We start from the raw sequence: 17,676 nt of genomic DNA on the forward strand, positions 1-17,676 counted from the left end.
GGGTGCTGTATCCTGGCTGACCCTGTGCTCTGACCCAGCTTTCTTTTTAACAAATGTTCATTGTCGCAAAGTAGCTTTACAGAATCAAAGGAAAATTAATTGAATCATAATCTTACTTTTAAAATGTAAACCCTGTATGTTTTATTATTATTATTGACCTTTTTCTTATTGCGATTCTTGCTTATCGCTTACTTGTATAATTTGTGAACTGGCTGTTGTAACAATACATTTTCCTTTGGGATGGATAAATGTATGTATGTACAGTACGTATGTGTGTGTGTGTGTACTGTATGTATGTAATGTCTGTCGGTCTGTCTCCATTTGCCCACAAAATCCACATTCTCCAGTTGGGTCTTTCATTGTTTTACTAAGATGGTGATCCTGTGTACCCCATGTGTACCCCATTTGGTCCTGTGTACCCCATTCTTAACCTTGCTGTAACGATTTCCCCTTTTTTTGTTTGTGCCACATACTTCCCCTTTTTTATTTTTTACTTGCTCTTGAATTTTCTGCTCTACTTTTTTATTAGAATTCAAATTTTTGAACATGAATTTGAACATTTTCTGCAGTTTGTGTCTGTTTCTTTTTACCCTTTAGCCCTACTAGTATTAACAGGAAAGTGTTTCTTATACCCTTGTGGTATAATTCTGATATAATTTGTAAGATGTCCCTGTCTGCACGCATTTCCTGTCTCTGGACCCTTAGTGTAGCGGAATGCTAACATCCGGTCATGTGACCGTAGTCCGAAAGGAAGTCATTAGGTTTGGGCCTGAGTGTAGAGCTCTTCTTCACCCCCACATCTGCTCCAGGCGGCTTCTGTTCAACGCATTGTTCGGCGCGCTGCAGTATAAATTTGTCATACCGAGTGTCCGGTACTTAGTGTTGGGAGAATAAGGTATGGGGGTTTATCCCTATTATTTATTTTATCAAACCTATTTTCTACTCGAGCGAAAACGTTGTTTTGTTTTTAAATAATAATTTTTCACGGCGCGAGGCCGGGCTATAGCGCGAGGCCCGGTTTGTGTGCGCGTGTTGCTAGCTGAAGCTAACTCAGGCTTCTGTTTTATTCGTACGTTATCAGATGTTTAAACAACATTAGTGAATGAAAGCTACTATTATTGTTCTGGTTATTTTTCCTAATTCTGTGTGATTATTAGCGCTATGTAAATAACGCATATCCACGTTTTTTTTTTTTTTTTTTGCGCGGTAGCGTTTGGGATCCGGTGGTTGCTAGCTAAAGTGGATTGTTAGCTTATTACTGACTAGCCCTCTAAAGACTGCGATACACAAAGCGTTATAATGCTTTATTATTTAGTTGTAATGGGAGAAGGGGGGACTCAATTTATATGTCGACTAACTCTAAGAACAGCCCAACGAGGGTTTGTTAGCAATAAAATAGTGCTACCTTTTTCTTTAACTAGCTTAAGATATTTTTAAATAGTAGGCTAACGGTCATTTACATGTTCATGTGTACATGACATATTACATACAAGTTGGCCGTGAATGAATTTCAGAAAGAAAACGACATTTTGACCTCGTAAGTGTCTAGAATTCATGCTTATTTATTTTGGGGTATGTTCAAAGTTAACTTGTTCTCGTTTACCCCCAAAGCAAGTCAAACGTACAGAGAAGTTATTTTTAACTGATTTCGCATTGTGTATTTACTCGATTTGTATTGTACTTTGCGCTGACTTATTTCCCTGGGTGTTCCCTTGTTTAGTATTTGATTTGGCTTGCTGTACACATGGCTGTTAGAAGGGGACACATAAGATACCTGAAGGTGAGTAACATATACACACTGTAGTATTAGTTATTTTTCATATTTATTTTCTACGCTGGCAGTAAACCTATATCTAAATCTCAGGTAGTGTTATTAGGTGCAACACGTGTTTGAGCTTTTTTATCCAGTTTTTATGGTTTTTAAGTCATTAAGGAAACAGCTGAAAAACAAAGAAGTAGTCATTCTTTGGAGTAAGCATAGAGTAAAAAAAATCACATGAATACAAACAATGGTGAGCGACAAGCAATTTTTTTACAAACTGATGTTTGTGGCAAACCCTCGCCAAGAATTTGCCATCATCTCAAGGGCTTTATAGTGTGGAGAAGGTCAATCATACAAATGTATGTGTTTGAGCTTCTTTGGTTAGTCCCTTCTTGATTTTGTCCACATTCAGTAGACATTAAATTTTTAAAAAGAGGCATAGAGAGACGACTAAAGCGCAGTGCTGTCAGGTGGACCAATTACTGTTTTGGTCTGTGTCGCCACATTTACACACATTACGCCACATGTCGACACTCTACATTTCTGGAGACGGGTACTTCAGGCTACGCCATAGAGTTCACAGATATGAAGTGCCTATGTGAGACCTACGCCATAGACTTGAATCTAGAATCATAAATCAGCTTTTAGCCTTTTTGATAATTCTCTTAATGTGTTTGTCTCCTGTAGGTTTGTGAGGTGCAGAACCCTGGTAATGATAGAGAACTGCAGCAACTTAGCAAGGGTGCCAGCATGAAGGTAAGTACACTGATAAGATTTTTACAAACTGTTTATCATTTAAAAACAAAAGTCTATTGTTTTATGTACATAAAAAAAAAATGACTACTGTGACAGCAATACTTAACGAAATGATACTTGAATAATACTTTTAAGCATTAGCCACTGCTTGTCTCCTGTCCCTTTATTGACTCAAAGCACACTGCGGTCACACGGTTTGTTTGTCATTGGTCACAGTGAGGAGAACATGTGTCCTATGTAATGTTTTCCCAACCATTAATTGAAGTGACATGTGTTTTAACTGCAGCAGTGGTGATGTGAATCCTAATGCTTTTTCAATGGCCAATATGTTTATGCGATCTGACTGAACGATTTTCTCTTTTATTTGTTGAGCAGGATGCCTATAGCCTTCCCAACGGATTTGAGAGCCCACTGGGAGATGAGCCAAAAGACGCCAAAACAAACCTGATAGTTAATTACCTGCCACAGAACATGTCGCAGGACGAGCTGCGCAGTCTGTTTAGCAGCATTGGTGAAGTCGAGTCTGCTAAACTTATTCGGGACAAAATGGGAGGTAAGTCTTCTGAAGATTTAGGCATAACCTTACCAGTAAGTGTGCTCTTATGTTTCATATTGTGACTTGTTTTAAATGCACTTGCAATTTATTTATTTATTTTGTTACATTTTAAAGCAAACATTTTAATCTTTTGCTTTAACTTGGGAACCTTGAGTCTTGAAATGTTTATTGTAAAATTATGTACCCGTTTTCTGGGTATCTTGTATGCATTTTGTGTGTATATATGGCATGGTTTGAAGCCCTCAGTACTTTTTATTTTTTTTATCTCTGTCTGTATGGCTAACCATAAATGAGGTAAAATTGTGTAATTTATGCGTTTTCTTTTGAGTTTGTAATTCATGTGAAATTTTGTTTTTAATTAAAAAAATGTAAAATTAGTTGTTTAAACTATCAAAGCTGTTCAATATTTTCCATGTGTGATGCTTTTGATTTGTTTAATATCTAAAATGTAATATTTTTATTTGAGGTTTAATAGTTGTATTCTTTTTTTTTTGTTATTTTATTTTTTTTTATCCAAGATGACACTGTATTGTAACCTTTGATTTATTCCTTTCTGAAAACTGATTTCGTCTGCAGGATGTGGACAATCGTTTGTTGTTTTTATTTTGTTTTTCCTTTTTTTTTCTTCTAGGCCACAGTTTAGGGTACGGATTTGTTAACTATATTAACCCTAGTGATGCAGAAAGGGCAATCAGTACTCTCAATGGGCTGAGACTACAGTCTAAAACTATCAAGGTAACGTGCAAAGAGCTGTTCTTGTATCCATGTGTAAACTGATAGATATGACCTGTTGTTCCAGTAGTTTGCTAGGCAGCAGAGGAAAAATCCCAATACTATCTAGTGTGTTTCTCAATCAGAAATGCACTTTTTTTCTAGAGGTATGAGAATTTTAGTTGTTTTCTTTAATTTTTTCATTCCCTGCCCTTTTTTTTTTTTTGGTCAGCTTTTTTTGTTTGTTTGTTTTTTAAAGTTATAAGACTTTGACCCCTATGATTTTGAACAATTGGCTTTCCTTATTGATCTGGCATGGTTTTATTTTCGGTACAGAATTATACTGAAATTTTTGGACTTGTTTTTTAATGTTAAGACTGATGTTTTGCCTCCAACACTTGAATGTGTCATGTTTTTAAAAAAAATTTATTTACTTATTTTATTTATAAATATATAATTTTTTTAATATAAGAGATTTTGTTTTAGGTAAGAGAGGCAGGAGTGGTCATTTGCTTGAGTATGACATTGTGCCGAACAAAAGCCCAGCGAAGCAATCCCTGTTGAATTTGTTTATTTTCCATATTTTCTTTTATGGGATTGTTTGGTGTGGAAAATTGTCCCTTTTTTTCAAAATGAAATTTTTTTTTATTATTTATTTATTTATTTTTTAGATTTAGCCTGTAAAACTGTCATTCATGGAAAAATGTCTTTTTTTTTTTCCTTTTTTTTCTTCCCTTCTTAATCTTTTGTACAAACATAATGTGTTTTTATTTATTGGGATGTTTGTTGCCTCTGACCTTTTGCTTTGTTGCCTTTTTTGTCTTGTTTAAAAAGTCTGTAGTCCTTTTGAGGAGTTTAGGTGTTTTTTAAATAGTTTCTCTCCCTTTATTAGGTCTCTTTTGCCAGGCCAAGCTCTGACACAATAAAAGATGCCAATCTTTACATTAGTGGTTTGCCCAAGACCATGACGCAGAAAGATGTGGAAGACTTGTTTACACAGTATGGACGCATTATAAACTCAAGGGTCCTAGTCGATCAGGCTTCAGGTAAGGGAGCAATTTATTTGTTTAACAATTTTCTTACATTACACCCCCCTGCGCCCCCCCCCTTAATGTTTTATACCTATAAGGATTTATACCGTTCTCAGGCTTGTCACGTGGAGTCGCATTCATACGGTTTGACAAGAGAATTGAAGCAGAAGATGCCATTAAAGGTCTGAATGGTCAGAAGCCCCCTGGAGCATCTGAACCCATCACTGTAAAGTTTGCAGCAAATCCCAACCAGGCAAAGAATTCCCAGTTGCTGTCCCAGTTTTACCACACACAGTCTCGGCGCTTCGGAGGCCCTGTTCACCACCAGTCCCAGAGGTTCAGGTCAGTGCTGACATAGATTATATATTTGCACGATGCTGCCAAAATTATGACTTATCCTGGCTGCTCATACAGTTAGGTTACGTGTAAGTAGTGTATGAATGTAGTCACTAAATGTTCAAGCGCATTGCCACGCACATCAAGTCTGACCACCCTTATCCACATGCAGTAAAATAATAAGGGTTTTTTTGGGGTGGTTATCCCAGTAAGTTTATTGCTTTGGAGAAAATTTCTCATACCAACAGTCTAGTCATCTTGTATCACTAAACTTTGGGTAATATTTATTTTGTATTCAATAGAAAGCAGTGGTGGAGAGGACTACTAGATTTAGTGCTGTGGCTACGAAAGCTAACAACGTTTAAAGCTACACATCTTCCTTTCAGTGTAATGATGGATATATCTTTTTTTCCCCCCTCTTTTTTTAGATTCTCACCAATGAGTGTGGACCACATGAGTAGTGTTTCCAGCATGAATGTATCTGGGAGCTCGACCTCTGGCTGGTGCATTTTCATTTACAACCTGGGTCAAGATTGTGATGAAGGCCTGCTGTGGCAGATGTTCGGTCCATTTGGCGCGGTCACTAACGTCAAAGTCATCCGTGACTTCAACACCAACAAATGTAGAGGCTTTGGCTTCGTCACAATGACCAATTATGAAGAGGCGGCCATGGCCATCGCCAGCCTGAACGGATATCGTTTGGGAGACAAGGTCTTGCAGGTCTCCTTCAAAACCAGCAAGTCTCACAAATAAAAAGGACAAAGTATTACTTTTGAGTTCAAAGAACTTGCACACTTTTTGGTCCTTTGCCTCCTATGTCCATGATTGTCTAAAAAAATAGTGTAACTTTGTTGAAATTAAATAGGTTAGTAGTCGTCCTGTATTAACCTGGGATTAAACTAATTAGCTCAGTCAAATGGGCTACATGGTCTAACAACTGCACCTTCAAATGTTTAAATAGTTTTGGCAGTGTTCATCACCATATCATTTAATCAAAATGATACCATGCAGCATCAAACCCTGAGTAGATGTTACATAGCATAGTTATGTTGCAGTTGGTGTTGTATCTATCACCAATCACTGTTTATCACTGTAACATTTCCTGTGAGTTAACTTTTTTTTTTTTTTTATTATTGTGGTTGGTTATTTCCTTGGGTCAGCTAGACAATTGTTTGATTAAACCAGATGATTGGTACATCTCTGTAGCTTATAATTATTTTTTTCTGAATATAAACATGTTACCACGTTCTTGGCTCGATTTTGCTTTTGCTCATTCCATCTGATTTGAAAGAGTGCAGACCTTTTGTAAATATTCGTTTAACTATCTGTGTATCCCACTAGTAATCTGTCTGAAGTGATTTAAGTTTGAAGGACCAAAGAAGCTGGAGAGTATGCCTTATTTTGATGATTTATGCAAATATATTTAAAGCCTTTTTGCTATATTGGTAATTTAGTTATTTTCCAGGTAATATTAGTTTGTTTTGCACCCAGGTTTTTTTTTTCCTACTTTAAAATACTTGTGTTGTTGTAAACAATTTTCTGGATTTACCATTTTTAGACAACTTTCAGTGTTGGGCAACTCTCTTTAGTGGAATTGGTCACCATTTCATTTAGAATGTACGACAGCACTGTTGTCCTCACACAAGCCTCATGTACTTCGATGAGGGCCCTGGGGGAAGCTGTTCTTCTATTTAATCATTTTTTTTTTGTACATGTTTTGTAATGTCGTGTAGTCTGCTTACACAAACTGTACATAATCTTTTGCCATGCTTGGTGTTCTTGGATTCAGCTTGGTATAACTTAATATAACTAAGAACTCTGAATCACACATGGAATATAAAAATTTTATTGATTTTTTTTTTTTTATGAACACATCAAGGTTTATGCTCACAATAGACAGTCATGTCTGTCTGGTGTAGGTCTTTATCCTTTTTTCATATGCATGTTCATTTGATCTTCCTTAGCTGTAAGCTTTGCAGCATGTTTCACATTGTCATCAAAAATATGCTACAAAGCTTTTGTGGTATGAATACTTTGTATTTACAAATAAACATTGTTTTGTTGTTGTAAATTACCTAAATTCTAGGGATTTTTACAGTATTTGTGTAACGAAATTTAATGGTTAAAGTGTCATTAATATCCATCCTGCATTTAGAATCTTATGGCTAAGTCTGGCTTGTTACTTGCTTTCCATTTGATTAAATCTGCAGCTCTTGCTTCTTGCTACCTGTCTGTCCAAGTAATTTCATTACTAAAAAATTGAATTGTTGCACATTTAGTTAAAAATAGAATTCCAAAAAGCTCAATGTTTACAGACAAAATGACTCACCTTTTTAACCTACTGTAAACCAGTAAAAAAAATAGTTTAATACACTTTCATCTAAAATTTAGTTGGCAAAATGTGATTGTGAGACAACCTTTACCCCTCATCTTCTTTTCTAACTAGGTATCCGCCAATTTACTTAATGTAAAAATGTGTAAAAGAGGAATCTAATAATCTTCAAAGCCACATTTCAGTTATAGGACATATCTGATTACATCTGTTTCCATACAGTAGCTCATCTTTGTGTGTTCATCAGGTGTAAGCTGAATTCTTCTCGGTTGGGTGGAAAAAACCTAGACATACCACCCCTGTCTGGCCAGGATTAATGGCCTCTAGTGTAAAAGGATGTAACAATTCTGAGAGTTTTCGGCAAGTTATTGTATTCCTAGTTACATACCCAGCCTATATATATTCACTTTCCAAGAAACATCTGTACATTTATAGATGTAGTCATATGGCAGCAGCACAGTGCATAAAATCATGCAGACATGGGTCAGTTCAAATATGGGTAGTTAAATACTGAAAAGACCTTGTGTTTTCAAATCTTTTCCTGCCCAGTTTCATTGAACCCGTGTAAACTATGGCCACACATTTCAGAGTGAAACCCAACAAGGTCATCTGATGTGTCTCCGACATACATGTTTCAGACTTATGAACATTTGAGTTACATATTTCCGCAGATACGAACCTTCCACGAATCATTCGGAGATGCGAACAAATTGGGTACATGTAGCTCATGTATTGTACTAAAAATAGACACTGCAGTGCACCAGATATCAGTATTTACACTCACTCACTCATCTATACTGCTTTATCCTGTATTCAGGGTCGCGGGGGGCCTGGAGCCTATACCAAGAGACTTGGGGCACAAGGCGGGGTACAATCCATCTCTGGGCACAAACATACACTCACACTTGTTTACAAACTATGGGCAATTTGGAAACGGCAGTTAGCCTAATTGCACGTCCTTGGACCGGAGGAAACCCACCACCATCACTTGGCTGAAAGTTGCACATGCTATGGTCAAAGTAATTGAAAGTAATTTTTTTTAAGTCTTTGAAGTGAACATTAACTGATTTTTAAGTCTCTCAGAAGGATCTTATGTGTTCCGCTACATTACTGGATGAAAGAAAATTTAAATAAACTAGGTGTTCCTGTGTTGTTCAGGGTTATGAGCCTGTGTAAAATTGCCTACCCAACTTTCATGGGTACAAACCCTACAATAAGCACATATCATAAATGAAACAAAACAATCTGCTTTAAATGAGGTATACATACTTTGGGTGGATGTAATATTTTTACTAGATTTTTAATGTGACTATGTACAATGTAAAGACACTTCCATCTCTGTGCAAATCGTAACCTTGTATTTACTACAGGCAGCCTACAGGAACATTCCTTAGCAGATATATAGGTAAGAAAATCTTACACCATAGAAAAAATACTTTTGTCACAAAATATAGTCCGCTCTCTCTTTTAAGGCAATACATTTGATGCATCACTCGTGTAAAGTCTAAGCATTTATGCACCTGGGCCTTTTGTTACTTGGATGCAACATTCTTCACTAATTCATCTTCATTTCGAAAATTTGGTCTTTGCGGCCAGTGAACTACCAGCAAAGACAGAAAAGTTTTGAAAATGTAGTGAGAATAAGGCACTTCCGAGGTTAAACTTGACAGACGTTGTAGTAGACAGTGGGTCGCTCAATAACCATGTCTCCAACCACTTCATACATGCAGTCTTTTCCAGCAAGCAGCGGCACTTCAGTCAAACGAACATTCTCCATGTTTCGGCCATGATCTTTATTCTGGCATGATCCACTGGTTGATCCCTGGGGAATGTAAATGTGGGTTTGATACACAACTTTATTTTGGTAGCAGAATAAAAATTAAATGTCAAAACGTGTTTGGATGCACTAGACTGCAGTGTGGTTCATCATACACTGGTGTCAGAAGCAAAGTTTTTCCGACACAAATGGGCGACGATTCCAGCAGCCAGGGAGTCTCCTAGTACATTAATCATTGTTCGAAATCGATCCCTTTGAACGAAAAAAGTACAAACAGATAACACACACAAATATTGTAGTCTAGGACGCGTGCACGTGCAGTGCGTGTTTTGTAATGTATTGGCAAATTTCTGTATAAGGAATAAAACGGCAGATGTTGAAAAACTGTTTATTCCTTGCTCGGAGTGAATACAGAGCTTGTCTGTGGGGTATTTTAGAGCAGAGCAAGTTTTACATTATCTTTTTTAAAAATGAGTTAAAAATTGGGTTACTATGTGGGAAAAAAAAGGGGTTTAGAAGAATAACTCAACACCCTCCGAAGTATCGGAGTTATCATTTAACAGCACACTGGTATAAGTAATATTAGAAAGTATAATGTTCATAACAATTAAACAAGAAAACTAAATCTTTGAATATTTCTAATGCTCTACTTTATATATGTGTTCTCATTTTTTATTGTACCGCAGAGGTGTATTAAATATTGCCTGAGGTGTTCATCAACCATGTTTTTTTTGTTATGTGGCGTGGCATTTTTCATACCATCACAGCCTATCCAAGACTATCATTTTACATCACTTTAATAATACAATAGAAGTTATGTTCAACTTACAAGATCCAGTCAATGGCCACTATTAGTGTGACATCATCTGGTGGCAATCCTACAGATGTGAGCACTATCACCATGGTAACAAGGCCAGCCTGGGGGATGCCTGCTGCACCGATGCTTGCAGCTGTGGCTGTAATGCTGTAGAGTAAAGAAAAAAAAAGTCACTAAAAGGCAGCTAGATTTTCAGTGAAAATGTACATAATATTGTGTGTTTTTTTAACCCATGATCGGATTGTACATAATATTTTGTGGGTTAAGCATGGATTATTTCGGATATCTACAGTTATTAGAATTACTCAACATGGCACAAGATGTCTATTCCAGTAATAAAACTCCAGTGCTACCAAAGCACAAGTTAAACTGGTGAAAATGGTAAACCCGAATTAGTGCAACTAATAGTACATTGCAGACAATTTATTCTTATTTAAAACAGCCCAGCACTGAGACAATTAGAAAATCTCAATATTTATTGATCAGCAGCTCATCTGACAAAAATATTCTAGCAGTTTATAGCATTTCTGATAAGGCTGGACTTTTTTTTAATAGAAATGTTTGTTTAAGGATTAAAGAGTACACTTTGTCCATTCTAAAGTTTGAACTGAAATATATTTCTTTCTTCAGCTGCAATTAAGCACATTTACATGTTCATTAATGACTTCTAAAAAACACATTTAACTTGTTCGTACATCCTTGATCATAGGAGAGTAGCTGGTATAACACAATATGTGCTATAAATTACTTCATGCCTACTGTGTGTGTGTGTGTTTTTAAGCCAATTACTTAGTACTGTAAAGTGTGGGTTTGCCAGATACAGTAAGTGGTTTCCATGGTAACCAGAAAAGTTGTAGCTCCTATACAGCGTAATCTTCCTTAGATTAAAAATGTTAGGGACTTTTTTCAGTAGTGCCTCTTGGGGATCTCTTGGGAATATTCTGTGCAGTTAGGCCCCCATGTTGCGCAATAGAAAAAAGTGGCCAAACTTTTCCCTTCCAGTGTGCTACCTAAATAAGGAGAGGATCCCATATATATATGTATATTTCATTCCTTATGTCATCTCAAGAAGTTTTTCCTTGCTGACATTGCATCAGGTTTGCTCATTAACAATGATAAAGCCATAAATTGATAAATTTCTTATATCTAATATTTTTTTATTTCTGTAAAGCATAAAGTTGGTTGCATGTCTTGGAGGAAGCACGTGATTACCCTCTCTCCTTTTAGACAGCTGTCATGTGAATGGTGTGAATTGGCTATATATAATAATAATAATAATAATAATAATAATAATAATAATAAATAACAATTCTGTGCAGCAGAACTTAAAACCATTCAAAGAACCCTGGAAAAAACAATGTTCTACACCACTCTTTTTACACACACATTACATTTTAGACATGTCCCACACTGGTGATAATTGAATACTACATGAGATGAGCTAAATCTGCATTAAGAAAAAGTTCTTATTCACTTGATGGAAATCAATTAAATTCAATTAAACAGTATTTGCATAGAACTTTTAACAATGGTCGCTTCATGGGATTTAAAACATATGAAAATAAATTTAAGAAATGTAAGGAAATGTGTATGAATTATAATTATCAGATCGTCCCTGATGTGCAAGCCGGGTGTGGCGGTGGCAAGGAGAACCCCCTGACAATAGGAATAAACCTTTACAGGTCTCAGACTCAATAGGGAATACATTCTCATTTGGGTGATATGAAGTAGTCAGACCATAAATCCGTGTGCTATAAGACTCAAAGTTGAATATAATGGCAAAACTCTTCATGTTAAAATAAAGTCCACTTTCGCTGTGTGAATTAGTGTGGTACTGTATGTCTACTGAACAAGGCGGCAGTAAAATTTACCTTATTGTCACCATCTGTCCAAAATCAAGCTCGTACTCATTAACCTGAGCGATGAAGATGGCTGCCACCGCTTCATACAGAGCCGTGCCATCCATGTTGATGGTGGCACCCACGGGCAAGACAAAGCGGGCAATCTGTCTTTCTACATGACAGTTCTCCAGTAAGCACTTCATTGTAATGGGCAGCGTGGCGGAACTGGCAAGAATATATTACACAAAGCCATTCAATTAAATAATTACATAAAAGGTAAACTTTTTTAAAAACCAGTTAATGAAAATCTGTCATTTACTCTCACTCACTCATCACCTGCACCACTTTATCCTGTATTCAGGGTCACGGGGGGACTGGAGCCTATATCAGGAGACTTAGGGCCTGGACAGGGTGCCAATCCATCGCAGAGCACACACATTCACTCACACACTACTGGCAATTTGGAAACACCAATTAGCCTAATCTGCATGTCTTTCGACTGTAGGAGAAAACCGGAGTACCTGAAGGAACCCCACCAAGCATGGAGAGAACATGCAAACCCCATTCACACAGAGATGGGAATCGAGTCTGGCTCGGGAATCGAACCCTGACCCTGTTGGTGCAAGGCGACAGTGCTAACCACTATGCCGTATTTATTGTTTTAAACAAAAATTCTTAATAATATTATCATTAAGATAATTTAAAAAATTTGGTCAGTGGGGTATTGATCAATAGTGAATCTAATATAATGATAAACTAGTGAATGTGTTTTCTAACCTTGAGGAGGTAGCTAAGGCAATGACCATAGCATGCAGCAGTCCTCTGATGTACGTGAAAGGGTTCTTGCGTGTTAGAAGGAAATAAAATAGTGGAAGAAGAATGAAGCCATGGATGAACAGTCCAGTCACAACTGTTACTGCATACCAGCCCAGCTTCTTCCCCATAGTGGAGGGGTCACTCATGTCCAGGATCTTCCCAGCCACAAGGAAGATGATCCCAAAGGGAAAATACCTTGAGAAAAAATGGTGCTGGTCAAATCCTAACAAATTTATACACTTTTGTTTTGAGATGAAGGAAATGCTGGAAGGATGTCAACACCACTATAGATATTGATATGGCTAAGATACGGCTTATGCCTGTCTTACCACACCGCTGTATTCACAATCTTCATAACACACTCATTGATGCACTGGCAGACACTGACTAAAGGTGCACCCCGCTCACCCATTTTGCCCAGCAAGAGCCCTGAAGGCACATAAGTTCATTTATTATTCTGTATTTCCTCTGGGTACTTGTGTTTATTTGGAGTCCCCACCAAATGTCTCACCCATAGTCGCTGAGAAAATGACGATCCCGAGAACGTTCATCTGGTGGCTGCTTCCAGGATACATCTTGTAGTGAACATCAGGAGGTGGAGTGAGATCCAGTAACACCGTGTGACCCATAGGATGATCCTCGTCTGGCATCAGGTAAACAAAGCTGTGCTGCTTGTTGCTGGCTTGTGGTTTAATGACAGGAATTAGATCTGTCTTGTACTGAACAAAAACATGAGCGAGATAGATATAATGAGAGGCCTCAATTTGTAGAAATAGTAGGTATACTGTAGTAAAGAGTCTTTTATATCACTTTATTATTTTACTTTATCATACAGTACACTCACCTGCTGAAATGTGGCCTCTATGAGATTTGAAGGAATCATGTTCCTAAAGCAATGGGAATAAACACAAATTAGTGATGTTACAACAGCCCCTGAAGTGAAAGTGAAGAGCAGAAAACATCTTGAACATTTAGTTCAGACACGCAAGGCCATGCGCACACATATGGATAAAAGTTGTGTGGTAAGTGTCAAACCTCCTCCTTGGCCATCATGGGAAGATCACCTCTGGAGTGCTCGCCGTCATTTACTTAACCTTTAAGTGTTCTCTGGGCAGATTACTAAAAATAACTTAACCACCCTTCTGCTTTAATTGGATTGTGTAGGAAAGAATGCCATGTACTCCTCAGATCTACACACGTGGACGAAATTGTTGGTACTCTTCCGAGTAAACTCCCCACAATGGTCACGAAAGCAATAATAAATAAAAATGTACTAATTATAAACTAATGAAAAAGAAGCATTTCAAAAATAATTAATGAATGAACCTGGCCAGGACAAAGATGATGGTACCCTTAACTTGCACAACCTTGTGAGGCAATCACTGCAATCAAGCAATTTCTCTAACACTCAGTGGGACGTCTTCACCTGTTGACAGGTATTTTGGCCCACTCCTCATGAGCAGACTGCTTCTGCTCTCTCTGGTCTGAAGCGTACCTTCTCCATACCGCCGCATGTTTCATTTGTATGTTTCAACAGATATTCAATAGGATTTGGACTCCATATTGGAAGTGCCACCTGGGTGTTTTTAGCTGTGTATTCTGGGTCATTATCCTGTTGGAGGACCCATGACATGTGACTGAGACCGAGCTTTCTGCCACTGGATAGTGCATTTCACTCCAGAATGCCTTGACAGTCTTGAGATTTTATTGTTGTTTGCACAGATGGTCCAGAACATAACCTGAGCCTCCATTTATGGTCCCAAAGGACTTTTCTCCCAGAAGCTTTGTCGCTTGTCAAAATGCCTTCCAGTCTAGCTTTTTTATAATTTGCTTTTAACAGTTGAGTCGTCCTCAGTTCCATTGTCCACTTTGCCTCAAACAAAACAGCAACGGATGTTCTGATCGGACACTGATGGACCTTGACCTTAAAGTTCACATCTAATCTCTTTGGAAGTTGTCCATGCACCTTTGGTTACCATTCCTCTTATCCGTCTCTTCAATTTGTCATCACTTTTTCTGTTGCAGCCACGTCCAGTGAGGTCCAGTGGACCTTAAGCTTCTGAATTACATGTGCACATGTGGTCACAGGAACATCAAGCTGCTTGGGGATGGTCTTACCTTTACCATGTTTGTCTATAATTTTCTTTCTAATCTACTGAGACAACTCTCTCCTTAGTGTTCTGTGGTTCATGTTCAGTGTGGATACATCGTGATACCAAACAGCACAGTGATGACTTTTCACCCTTTAAATAGACAGACTGACTGGTTACAAGTTTGAAGGCATCTGTGATGATGATTATAGGACACACTTTAGTTTAGGATGTTCCTATTGTCAAATTATATATAAACTTTTCTAGAGCTACCATAAATTTTGTCCAGGTCAGATTTATTAGGTTTTTGTTTTTGGAAAACGCTTCTTCTAAAATGAGGATGGGTTCCCTGTTGAGTCTGGTTCCTCTCAAGGTTTCTTCCTATTGCCATCTCAGGGAGTTTTTCCTTGCCACTGTCGCTGTCACCCTTGGCTTGCTCATCAGAGAAATTTCATTCATTCATCTTATTATTATCTAGACACATTTTTCTCACACATACACAATTTATTATTATTATTATTATTATTTTATTATTTATATATATATATATATATATATATATATATATATATATATATATATATATATTTTTTTTATTAATTATTTTTTAATGAATTTCCTTCATTTTTGTGAAGCTGCTTTGAGGCAATGACCATTGTTAAAAGCGCTATATAAATAAAATTGAATTGAATTGAATTGAATTAAAACACAATGATTCAATTTCAGTATTTTTTATTATTATTACTTGTGTAAGGTTCAGGTTATTTTAGTCACCATTGTGGGTTTTTCTTTCTTTAATGGACAATGTTGTCCACCTCTCTAAATGGATTAAAATTCTGATTATTTTAAAATATAAATTTTTTTATAAATAAAATCCTGAATCTTCAGTTCTCTTTTCAGAACTTGACAATTTAAAACACTTGAGTGTTGTACAGTTGACTGTATGAAGGAACCCTTAAAGCGTTTATATTGTCCTTATAGATCCTGTTTAAAACTGAAATCCTTATTTATAGAATGCACCCGTAAAAAGCCATGCCTTTATTTTAATACATCAAATTTTGGGGATCAATTAACATTACAATACACCATAAGGTGAATGGTATAACTATTTTGGACCCCTTTAACACAATTCTATACAGTACATTGACAAATGTTTGCTCACACATGATTATCACACCTATGTGGGCTTGTTGAACATCTCAATAGTGGAGTGTATGTGGGTATTTACAGTATGTTCTTTCAGATACAGGAGTATGAGTCAGGTCCGGCACTGACGTTACAGCATTTAAAGACAATTAAATAAGATAAATAGATAATTAAATGCTTCTAACTTTGTGGCAGCTGTTTGGAGAAATTCCACATATGGGTGAGAGATACATGTAGCTACAGTACATACTCTATGGTTATTTAGTGTACATAATATTATATAATTGTTTAATTTCTTCTTTTTTATTCTGCTTGTGTTGGCCTCTGACATTAGCTAGCTAGTATACACTCCATGTCCATATGTCCCATATGTTTCTCTCTAATGAAAATAAAAATCTATGCAAAACTAAACTTCTCCAGTCCTTATACCTGATCAGGTCAAGCAGAGCGTCTGCTGAAGTCATCACAGGACCTCCACCCAGCCTGGTCGTCTCCATGTCCGTTGCAAAGCCAGGTTTGATGATCACCACCAGTACAATGCCAATAACTACAGCAATGAAGGTGGTCCATAGGTAATAGGTCACAGTTAGCAAGCCTATATGACAACAGGCCTTGGATTCCATCGACGACAGGCCTGACATTAAACTAAAGACAGGACAAATTCAAATCAGTGTATAAGAATGATTCGTGCATATATACATATAAGTCCTGATGGGCTAGGTTTTTAAGTGAATGTTACCTTGAGGTGATCAGAGGCAGAATGAGCATTTTTAGCATTCTCATCAGGAGCTCACCAGGAAATGAGAGATAAATCTTTGCCTTTAAAAAAACAAGAAGGGCATTTTGATAAGTGTGAAGTAGTTTCTAGATGAATTGATTTAGTATGTGTTTTTTGTAAAAAGTATAAAAGAATAAAACACCTAAGACTATACCTTAAAATCTGCTTTAGATTACCAACACTGGTTTTAAATGTAGTATCACTCATTACACCCAATTGTTATTAACTTAGCGAGAGAGAGAGAGAGAGAGAGAGAGAGAGAGAACATTTCACAATATTAAACCTAATTAGAAATGCATGAATTGCAATTTGCAGACAAATTGTATGAAGTAGCGTTGTTAGAAGTATAAGTCATTTGGCTATACATGATTTATGATGTTAAAAGCAGAGCCGGACTCTAGGGTTTGAAAATTTCAGAAATCAAAAGTAAGGAATTTGAACAACTGCTTCAGATCTCAATAAAATGCTAAACACTGAAATAAATTCAACACTGATGTAGTATAATATCAACTATGTAGATCTTAGTTATCCAATTCACTATCAATATCTTTCAATATCATAGAATGTAGTTGATCTGGAAGGTTTGAATATCTTGCAAAACCTGCACGGAGAGTTCACACCCTCTGAGAGTGTAGCCAAGGATGCACCCCGTGAACACTCCAAGCACAGACAGAGTCAGCAGTCCATTTCGTTTCACATATCCCCTAATATATATTTTGAAGGCACCACGCAGCAAGGTCTTTACACCGTCCAGTCTGTTTTTCCCGGAGCCGATTGGAGAGAAGAAGCCGTGCTCAGGGCGGGCGTCCTCTGGGATCAGGAACTCCTCCATGCTGTATTGCTGCAAGGAACCTTCACTACTCCAAGATGACTCCATACAGCTGGGAGAACACAGTGCTCTTAAGGAGCTAAGAGGATTACAGCTCA

At 37.1% G+C, this 17,676-nt stretch overlaps 2 protein-coding genes across 3 annotated transcripts; one reads left to right on the top strand and one right to left on the bottom strand.

The window, feature by feature from the left end:
• Nucleotides 1–753: 753 nt before the first annotated feature.
• Nucleotides 754–7,378, top strand: elavl1b (ELAV like RNA binding protein 1b). Of its 2 annotated transcripts, XM_053513004.1 has the most exons (8): nucleotides 754–895; nucleotides 1,721–1,780; nucleotides 2,450–2,518; nucleotides 2,894–3,071; nucleotides 3,706–3,809; nucleotides 4,678–4,831; nucleotides 4,933–5,158; nucleotides 5,581–7,378. In XM_053513004.1, the coding sequence occupies exons 2-8, from the start codon at nucleotides 1,745–1,747 to the stop codon at nucleotides 5,903–5,905; spliced, it is 1,092 nt and encodes a 363-aa protein (XP_053368979.1). In that variant the 5' UTR covers nucleotides 754–895; nucleotides 1,721–1,744; the 3' UTR covers nucleotides 5,906–7,378. The 2 variants fall into 2 exon arrangements, with proteins under 2 accessions (XP_053368979.1, XP_053368980.1); XM_053513005.1 differs by lacking the exons at nucleotides 754–895; nucleotides 1,721–1,780; nucleotides 2,450–2,518; nucleotides 3,706–3,809 and having other exon boundaries at nucleotides 2,912–3,071.
• Nucleotides 7,379–8,822: 1,444 nt separating this feature from the next.
• slc1a8a (solute carrier family 1 member 8a) lies at nucleotides 8,823–17,605 on the bottom strand. Its single transcript, XM_053513003.1, has 11 exons — nucleotides 17,351–17,605; nucleotides 16,711–16,790; nucleotides 16,401–16,616; nucleotides 13,580–13,622; nucleotides 13,247–13,454; nucleotides 13,065–13,164; nucleotides 12,697–12,930; nucleotides 11,950–12,144; nucleotides 10,091–10,225; nucleotides 9,417–9,513; nucleotides 8,823–9,306 (listed from the first exon to the last, which is right to left on the bottom strand). The coding sequence occupies exons 1-11, from the start codon at nucleotides 17,579–17,581 to the stop codon at nucleotides 9,142–9,144; spliced, it is 1,704 nt and encodes a 567-aa protein (XP_053368978.1). The 5' UTR covers nucleotides 17,582–17,605; the 3' UTR covers nucleotides 8,823–9,141.
• Nucleotides 17,606–17,676: the final 71 nt, after the last annotated feature.

This window comes from Clarias gariepinus, chromosome 15 (genome assembly GCF_024256425.1).
Source record: "Clarias gariepinus isolate MV-2021 ecotype Netherlands chromosome 15, CGAR_prim_01v2, whole genome shotgun sequence".
Classification (NCBI taxonomy): Eukaryota; Metazoa; Chordata; class Actinopteri; order Siluriformes; family Clariidae; genus Clarias; species Clarias gariepinus.